Source organism: Eptatretus burgeri, chromosome 3, assembly GCF_056783735.1.
Source record: "Eptatretus burgeri isolate ZD-2024b chromosome 3, Ebu_testis_v1, whole genome shotgun sequence".
NCBI classification, from domain to species: Eukaryota; Metazoa; Chordata; class Myxini; order Myxiniformes; family Myxinidae; genus Eptatretus; species Eptatretus burgeri.
The window spans coordinates 137,378,872-137,389,042 of record NC_140963.1 but is presented as its reverse complement, the minus strand read 5'-3'; the positions used below and the strand labels follow the sequence as shown (position 1 = coordinate 137,389,042).

Sequence of the window (10,171 nt, the reverse complement as noted above, 5' to 3'; positions counted from 1 at the left end):
GTCTCTGCCATCTGTATTGCACTTTCTGCTAGCTGGGGACAGTCAAAATTCAGGATCAGAGAGGAATTTCCTGGTTTGCGGACAGCATTCAGGGCTGCAAGTTTAGTTGATATCTTACTGGTTGTATCGCACCCAGTCAGCGCATGGAGTGCTGGGAGACACTTTGTGAGCTGATCTCCCAGTGCTATGCAGATATCGTGGAGTGGTAATATTGATCTTTTCACTCCTGAGTTTCGGATGAGCCAAAGCTCTTGGAGGCCAAGATCTCTCCAATTGACTGTGATGTGGTATAACAGGCACACAAAGACATCTGTGTTACCTGATGACAGCGTCATGGATGTCGGTCCTGACCGGTGATTTAGAATGTCCTGCACATGGAACATCATCCTGTCATCAACTTCCTCGTGTGTGCAGTTGAGCCAAGGGAATGGAGAAGCACACCCAGCTGACACCATCCATGCATGTGGTGACATACCGAGGTATAGAGGTTTGGTTCCATGGTAATTGGTGGTGAGCCACTCAACATAGAATGCCTGGAAAGCAGTCTTGCTGATGGAAGATGACCAAAATGTTCTCTCATACCACTGGAACATTTTGGTTTGGTGATATCACATCAAGGACAACCATTTCTTTTGACTTTCTTCTTCTCCCCCTCTTTCCATTCTTGATGCTGTCCTCTCTGTAAGCATCAAAAACGATATGGATCTCGTCACAGTTGTGCCCAGCTTTGGTGACCATAGATGTCAAGGCAATAGCAAAGTCATGGAATGTCTTGACGGGCTGATCAAGCTTCTTTAAGGGGACCTTTCTCACCAAGGCCATGAAGTCGATAATGATGGCATGGGTTTGTGGGGAGGTTTCTGGCCCTTTTTTTATCGATTAGTTGGCACAACTTCAGCAGCTCAGTCCCAAGTAGTGATTTGGTACTCTTCCTCAAGTAACCATCTTCGTCAACCAAGAATAATGCAGAGTTGGTGATCTCATGCTTGAGTAGCTCCTCAACAGTGAACCCCCGGTGACTCCCATACTCAATAAACATGAGAGCTTTGATTGTCTCATCTTTGATGTCTGCTTTGGGAGCCAATTTCAAGGTGGTATTAGGGGACGTAAACTTGGTTTTGCTGATAGTTGAGTGTATCGATATCGACCTATTTCTGAGTCGATCATCGATAAAATTAGCACAAGCAGTGCTGCCCTCCTTGATACAGCACAACAACTTGTCTACATTTACATTGGTCACAATTTCTCCAGTGAGAACATTCTACATTGCTACCTGGTCTTGTAGAGGACTGCATACCTTCAGGAGATACTCCTCTATGTCTTGCACCATCCCAACTATCTTAGTTGCAGTACTTGGGTTGAAGACGTGGTGAAGTGAGAGTTCTCCTTCGACATCATCCTTTATCTTCAGGAGGTCAACGTACTGGTCTTTTTTATGCTTGATAATTCCCCACAGAGCTACTGCTTCCTTCTTTCTGGTGACCCCAATTATCCCCCCACTCACTTTGGCAGGCCGATTGTAGCACTGCTCTAGCGCCTGGTCAAAGGGCACTCCACTACCTTTCTTGGTGGTGTTCATGACAAATCCACCATTCATGTAGGAGTTGTAGAGGAGTGGGAACTTCTCCTTCAGTTGATAGCAGTCCTGGATGGATAAGTCGTTCTCTCACTCTCTCTCTCTCCGGATCTTGTAGCACTGGTGCTATGAATAAATCAAAAGCAGGCTGAGTGAGTGATAATAGGGTGCATAGAGTGATAGACAATGGGGTACATAGATTTTAAAAAGGGCGTGGTCATTTTCGGGCTGTTCGTCCCGGATAGAGATTTTGGCATACATCCCAAGTTGTTCCTTGGGGTCATATTAGCCTAAAACAGTTGAGTTATCCTCTCCTAAATTAAGTGCATACATGTCTAAGCCAGGTCCTAGACTATTTACATAACACAGTCGCCTCAGCTCACCATTACTTCCTTCCCAGTTCAACAGCTCTTTGAAATATCCTTCCCACACCTTCAATGCTGCACCTCCTCTCTGTCACGAGCCTCCCACCATCATGATTAAAGGAGGATAAATAAAGGGAATTAAATATAAAGGATGAAGACAAAGAAAAAGTGAAGGAAAATGGAGAAGAATAAAGAAAATGCATCAATAACGAGGATGGGGGATGGGGGTGTGAGAAGGGACAGGTGTGTGTGTGTGTGTGTGTGTGTGTGTGTGTGTGTGTGTGTGTGTGTGTGTGTGTGTGTGTGTGTGACACAGACAGACAGTCAGTCAGTCAGTCAGTCTCTCTGTCCAGGCTGTAAGTTTTTTACAATTTTAGCTTTTGTCATCAAATTTTCAGGAATCATTTATCATGAGAATATGGCAAAAATAATTATGAATTGGGTCAAAATGTGAAAGGGCAAAGTCGTTGTGATGAAATAAACCCTTATTAGCCCAGTCACAGCACGTCAAGTGCGAGAACCCCGTTTTTTTTTGTTTTAAAAAAATTAATCGTTCCGTGTTTCATTATTTGCCATTGAGCTTCTGTATGTCTGTCCAGGGCATAACATTTTTACCAATTCAGCTTTTGTCATCAAATTTTCAACAAACCTTTATTATGAGAATAAGGAGAGCATAAATGAATAAAATGTACATTAAAAAAAAAAAACTCGTTTTCATAATTTCGTTTGAGTACAAAGCGGACGTGGACGGGCTTTGCATTTTGAGATGCTTTCTAATTGTGTTTTTTAACATCAGCATGAATGTACAAAGGGGTTAATGATAGGAAGCTTTTACCTGTTTCACTTCATACTGTTTGTCGTTTTAACACCACCTTCTTTGTCTCTTTCTGGAAAGCAGAAACAACCAAGTTGAAAGAGCAAGTTTCTGAAACACCACTGATGTCTGGGCAGCCACAAACCCAATCAACCACCAAAACACAGACTAATAACGCTGCATCATCACTCAGTAATAATCCCTCTCTGAAACAAAATTCAAGCCCAAGCAAAACCTGCAAAAATGAGGTATGGCTTTTGTATTGTCTATTCTTGGCTTCGTAAACCTTGCAGGTGTTTTGTCTCAGAGATGCCAGACATCCATCAGTTAATGGATCTCACCTTTACTTCAAAATTAGTTTATGAAATCTTCTTCTTCTTTCGGTTGCTCCCGTTAGGGGTCGCCGCAGTGGATCATCCGTATGATCCGCATAGTGATTTGGCACAGGTTTTTTTTTTTTTTTTACGCCGGATGCCCTTCCTGACACAACCCTGGTCGCCTCTTACGACACAGGGATATGGTACACCTATTTTAACCGGGGCATACACCGGGCCCAGTACACTGGTACTCACTTCGCCGACCTCGGAAGGATGATCGGAAGTCGGCATACGCTGGCTAACACGTCAGGGTGTGACAGCGGCTTCACACTTTGATGTCCAGTGCGGTTATTATTTGAATCGTCGAGCCGCAGCCTATGAATAGCCTACGCCACGTGATCGTCGGCGATATGCTGCCGCGCTATGCATAAGTTAGACTATCGTTGGGCATAGGTTGTGAACGCCGACAACACGCTCAGCATTCGTTGGTATAAGTTATCTATATGTGATTGAAACGTTCTGTGTACATTACTAATACGTTATGCATACGTCCAACACGTTATTATGCGCCCAAAACTTAAAAAAAAACATCAATAGTTCAGCGTACGCCAGCGTTTTACATACATTTTGAGACATTTCCATACGCTGACTAAAACATCAAGGTGTGACAGCCCCTTTAGGGAAGATGTTGCAATTGTGAATATAACACTTCTGAATATACGTATTGGGCTTAACAGAGCAGCAAAATTCCAGAGGTATGATTAATTTTTTTCAGGGGTGGGGTGGAGTCAGGTCAGCTGTCCAGCCAATGGGTGTAAGGCAGTCATTGCCATATCGTATTATGTCATTGACCTTTTATTAGCACATACCCTTGAAGTCAATTTTGTAAAAATGATGGAAAACATGTTTCATTAAAATTTCCATCTATATTTGTAAATTGCAGTAACATTACAAGTTGCAGTAGTCTTCAGTGACAGTAATGGCGCACAAAAAATGGACTCGATTGGATCAAAGAACTGTTGATGCCAAACACAAGAAGGATCCTCATCATCATTCGACATAGGCATAAGCCGTGGTTGCCTCTTCAAATTATACACCACCGACCCACTACCACCGCTTTTGACACAACCTGTTTTTCCAGCACTGCCATTTTGAGTTCAGTGATATTGCACTCTGACCACCCTCGGATGTTATTGACCCAACGCATCTTTGGTCGACCTACCTAAAGGCAACATCCCTCCGGAAAACCATCCACTACTGCTACTTGCCAGCCCACCGTGAAAAATCACATGGCCCAGCCATGCTGCGTTGCGTTCCATCACATTATTACTGCTGAGGTACCATCAGTCACCAATCATCTGCATTAAACTCTCATTTGTAACATGGTCATGCCACTTGATGTTGAGCAGGTGTCGCCAGATTGTCTAGTTGCCTGATGTCGGTTGCCTTCAATGACGAGGTGGTGGCACCATGCAATACTCTTGACATGATTAGTGCCTGAGCAAGCTGTGCCTTTGTTTCTAGGCCGACACGGGTGCTACTTACACTGCCGAAAGGTGGATTTGCCCATACCTATCCACATTCGCACCTCCTTGCTGTCATCTCGTGTGGTTAATCGACACACCCAGGTACTTGAAAAATGTGATGCAGGGTATTTGTATGAAGCAGTATGTGATAGTGTTGTCATCCATTGTTGGCTGGACAACCATGCATTCCATCTTGCTCGGGTGTATGACGAGTCTATCCCCATCTGATATGTCGCCCAGGATAGCAAGCATCTCTTCTGCGTCAGCTCTGCTTAGCACCATCATCATGAGGTTATCGGTGTATCTGATCTCATTTACACAGAAACCACTTACATTAGGTGCCCTTTGGTGTGATGTGCATTCATACCACTCCAGCATTTGGCATTCGGTGTAGAGGCTGAAGAGTGCAGGGGACAATATACAGCCTTGTTTTAATCCGACTGGCATCTCAAACTTGTCTCTCATCTGGCCTTTCCAACGGAGTTGACCTTCTGAATTGATGTAGAGATCGTCAAGCAGTCGCATCACATCATCTTCTATACCAAAATCCCGCATTTTCGTAAACAGTCGCGCGTGGTTGACAGAGTCAAATGCCGTCTTGTAATCAACAAAGATCATGTGGAGAGGGCGTTTGCTTGCATAGTAAGCTTTGGCAAAACCTTTCAGAAGAAAGATCGCATCAGCTGTGCCCTTACCACGTGCAAAGCCACATTGGGTGTCTTGTACTTCAATACTGGCAGTTCTTTCCAGTCTGCATTGACACACATTGAGAATGATCTAACTTGCGTGACTGATTAGTGCAAGCATTCTGTAATTGCTGCACAGACCTCTATCGTCCTTTTTGTGCAAAGCAATTTACATTGACTTGGTCATCGGTGGCCACTTTCCGGTGTTCCAGATATCATTACACACTGCCTTGAGGAGGGCTTTAAATACTTCTGGGTCCTGCGTTACAGCTTTAAAAGCTTCCAACGTGATATCATCAACTCTGGTAGCCTGATGGTTTTTCAGTGCCTGAATGACTTTCTTGGTTTCTGCTGGTGTGGTTGGATTTCGTTCAACCTCCGTTGTGTGCTGCGGTGGACGTGACCGGTTGGACTCGAATAGCTTCTCAGCATATTGATGCCAACGTTGTATTTCTTTGTGGACTGACTCCAATACCAAGCCGTTTGCATCTTTGATCTTCACCATAGGGGCATAGGGTTTCTGAAGAAGAACACAGCTGTTTTGAACAGAATTCTGGAGTCATGATCCTAGTATGCTTGGTTCATTGTGTTAATATTTGCCACCAACTATTTGTCAAGGTCCTTCTGACATGCATGTTTGACCTCCTTCCTCAGACAAGTGAATTCTGGAGTGCTAACAGTCTGCCTCTTGCGCTCAATTAGTTGAAGCGTTGTTGCAGACAAATAGGGCTGTTTCCTCCGAGACGTTTGCGTGCCACAGGTCTCAAGAGTTGCATCGTGTCTGGTATTTGCGATAACTTCAAGTGAGTCACCCTGTGAAACATGAGATGTAACCAGCCAATGAGTTATCAGACGTTTGTTCAGACTTTAGGGCTTCAACATTTGGACGTTTGGATCGCAGTCCATGTACAGCAGCTGGACAACAGAACTTCCACTTAAGGTTGCAAATTATGAACCGATGGTCAGTGTCCAAGGAAGCGCTGTTGGACCGACATTTGGTCAGGTGATTCCTTGCTTCTGTGTCGATTAGAATGGAATTTCTTGCGTTTCTTGCCCTGCTGATCCAAGTTACCTTATGAGAAGATCATTTGGAAAACCAGGAGTGCGCAGCAGTGAGGTTTTCACCCATGCAAAATTCAACCAGTCTGTCTCCTCTTGGATTTCTGTCACCACAACCATGAGGTCCCATGATGAGAGGAACGCATTGGTTTCCAAGTTTTGCATTGAAGTCACCAGCAAGTGTCACAATTCTTTTTATTGGCATTAATCACGTCTTGTAGCTGCTCATAGAAGTCATCAAAAGCGTCATCCACTGCAGTCGATGTAGGCGCATAGACAGAGACAAACCAAAGGGTACCTTTCCTAAACTGAAAATGAGCATCCATAATTCGATCTGAGATATAGTCGGTGGTAAGGCAGCTGTTTTTTTGTTTCACCATCAGTATACCAACACCTGTGTAGGTGTTGGTATACCGATGTTGGTGTACATCAGTGTACCAACACCTGTGTTTCACCAATTGACATCACAATGTGACCATTGTGTAATTATTTCTAGCTGATGCTGTGAGTTTCACTGAGAACTATGATGTCATAATAGGCCATGGGCCAGATATGGTCCACGTGCACCCTCCCCCCACAACCCTTCGACCCCATACTTTTCTGAAACCTTAGGGTCCCCTGAGCATGAATTCAACTGGTAACAGTGAATAAACTGGGACTCACTATCCATTTTCCAACCATATCTGACGGTACCCTCAAAATGTCAACTTTTCCTCAGTTTCGCACCTAAAAAATCCCCTGACTGATAAGATCTCTGCAGTTGCCCAAAAGCATTAATATTAACAAATTATATATCAAATGAAAGATTATCACATGCAGATTTTCAAAATAGAGTCATCTGTCAAATTTAATAGCGTTATGTTTGTCCCAGGAAGTGATGAAGAGGAGTACCTCGCTTTTCCTTTTGACAACTCAGATTCAACTCAAATATCTGAAATAATAACGTATATTCATGCTCATTTTACCTGACACAAACAAATAAATATTTCTATGATATCACAAATTTTACTACCTTTCTATTGATACCAAAATTGTCCCTCACCAACAATTGATGTACCAGGTATTACGTCTGAAACATAAGTTCATCACTGTTGCAACACCCAACATGTAGTATAGTCACCTGTAAGACGTAAGACTGAGAAAATATTCCTTACTTCACATAAAGAATATAAATTATAAGTTTATTTAAGAAAAATAATTTAAATTTAATATGTCATGTCCACAAAATGTCATTGTGCATGGATTACGCATAATATTAATTATCGCTATCATCATCACTCTCCAATGCCTGCTCTATATCATCAAATACATCCATATCTGAATCCTCATCAGACTGATTGTCGTCAGGTGTGACTTCAGCAATGTCAGCCAGTTGCCGTGGGAGGACATCTCCTTCATACCACAGAGGATTAAGGTTACCATCCTTTTCCTCCCAACCATGTCCCTGACTGGCCTTCGGAATCTGTGGTTGTGGAATATGCGCGGAATTCCAAATCCGTACTTGGTGGTTTACTCTCCGAATGTGTTGGGTAAGAGCTCTCTTACAAGGCGGTAAGTTAGCCATATCCACATTCCAGTCATTAACCATCCCATAACGGAGTACAAAACTGTACAAGAATGCTTGCGTGCTGCTGAAGAGGCGACCAGAGAAGTTGGACAGCCTTATGTCATTACTACATTTGACTTGGGAGTTTGCATGATGGCCTACCCATTAGTGTGGAACTCACCAGACAAGTATGCAAGCCACATAATTCTAATTGGCACATTCCACCTCGTATGCGCTTATATGAAGATGATTGCCAAAAAGATGGCTGGGTCTGGGTTAGTAGATCGTCTCCTCGAAGCAGGACTAAATCAGTGGAGGATCTTTGGGTGGTGTGATGTCCGGGAATCACTACAACAGAGCCCTACATTGTCACAAGATTATGTTGGAATGTCTTGAAAGATTGCTCATAGAGGAGTACCTCAAAGATAAAAGCACTGATGATCTGTTCTCGTCTTTCTCTGATCAATCATCAGATAAGCAACGTGCCCTAGTAGATTCCCACAGCCAATATACTTTGAATGCTGTCTTGATGGACAATTCATAGAGCAGTATGCAGAATTCAAAAAAGGAGTCGCAAATGGACGTATGGGGAAGACTGCCCAGCTGTGGTTGTCATACATGGACCATGTCTGTTTAATTCTATCACACCTTGAAGCCGTAAAGACACAACTTTATTTTGTATGCTGCATCCATCATTCGCATGACGTCTCTCTTCTTCAGTTTCGGTGGACAGAACTATGCAAGGTATCTGACATATTTCTCTGTGTTCCTAGCTAATATAGACAACTCGCACCCAGGGGCAGTATCACTGATCAAGAGAGGAGCTATCAGTGTCGCATTCTCCTTTATCCCTGGCAATCATTGTCCAGTGGATAAAACCATGGAGGAGACCTTCATGAGGCACGCTAAGTCACATGGTGGTGCTGGAACCAGTGCAGCGGGTACATCTGGACTACTCACCAACTACCAGGCCTACCAGAGATGGGTTAGGACAACACATGCAAGGTCTCTTTATGTTGATGCTGCACTTGGAATGGCTCACATGTTGGACAGTGGAGAGGGAACAAAGTATTGTGATACACGTCTGACAGAGGTCACAAAAGGAGAGAAGTTGGTGAAAAGGGCCAAAGATGCCATAGGAAGTTTTCTTCATCCTTTCAATATAGAGACAAATGATCAATTGTTGATACTCTCATCAGGAAGTGCATTCAGACGATGTTCTAAAGGCTGAAGCTGTTGGTGAAAAAGCACGGGATGAATTTATTGAAGCTCGACTGAAAAATAGTAAAGATTTCTTTGAGCCTGTGAAGAGACTGAACCTCAAAACTCTGAGTGACATGAACAAGGTATCTAAGATGAAGACAACCAAGAATAAGGTCAGACAGTACAAGCAACAGGGTAATGTAGCCTTTCAACTCTTTGTAAAGTCACAAAACCAGGGCTTACAAGTCGATATGAAAGAACTGTTGACATATCCATTCACTCCTGTACCATACAGCATCGCAACAGCTGGTGGATATCTTGCTAAGACTGACAAAGCAAAGGCATTTCAAAACCTGATCAAGAATTGTAATGATGCTGATGTACCACCAACCAATGAAACATTGACTCTGTATGATGGCAATACTTTCTTCTATTACCTGAAAGAAATACCAAGTAATTTTTGTCAGATCTCTTACAAAGTGTTTGACATCATTGGAAAAACAGGAGATGTGGTATTTAGCACTGATCAATATTTGCCTGATTCAATGAAGTTGATGGAGAGGCGACGTCGTGGCTGTGGAGAAAAGCTTTTACTTACAGGTGAAGCCACGAAGAGACCACCTGATTGGAAATTGTTCCTGTCAAATGATGAGAACAAGATACAGCTCATCAAACTTCTGCTTCGGCTCTGGAGTGGTGATAACTATACATAAAGGTTGCATGGAAGGCGAGTGATCTTTGTGAGGGCATCGCATATTTGCTCACATCTGCTGGTGGCCAAACAACAATTAGAGAGGAGCTACCTCTGCTGAAATCAACCCAATCTAGAAACTGACTCTCGTATGATACTGTATGTTCAGTATGCTAGACTCAAACTATCAATTTGTCCGAGTGAAAAGTCCAGACTCGGATGTATTTTTCATCCTATTTCACTATGCTGCCTCGTTTCATGGTACAACTGTCCTGTTTGACACAGGCAAATGCAACAAGCAGAGGATGGTAAATGTCAGTGAACTAGCTACAGATTTTGGCCAGGAAAAGTGCACAGCTCTCATGGCACTCCATGCTTATAGTGGCTG

At 43.2% G+C, this 10,171-nt stretch overlaps 2 protein-coding genes across 4 annotated transcripts in view; one reads left to right on the top strand and one right to left on the bottom strand.

Moving 5' to 3' along the window:
• Positions 1 to 593, bottom strand: part of LOC147031086 (uncharacterized) — a 1,005-nt gene extending 412 nt beyond the window's left edge. The window contains exon 1 of the mRNA XM_085872065.1: positions 1 to 593. This exon is cut by the window's left edge and continues 412 nt beyond it. Coding sequence (XP_085728191.1) covers positions 1 to 593 — 593 coding nt within the window.
• Positions 1 to 10,171, top strand: part of RNF213 (ring finger protein 213) — a 645,256-nt gene that overhangs the window by 64,129 nt on the left and 570,956 nt on the right. For 2 of the 3 annotated variants that reach the window (XM_085875807.1, XR_015056656.1), the window contains one exon: positions 2,837 to 3,003. In XM_085875807.1, coding sequence (XP_085731933.1) covers positions 2,837 to 3,003 — 167 coding nt within the window. Of the gene's footprint in view, positions 1 to 2,836; positions 3,004 to 10,171 lie in introns of those variants that run through there. The other variant, XM_085875806.1, reaches the window with a different exon arrangement.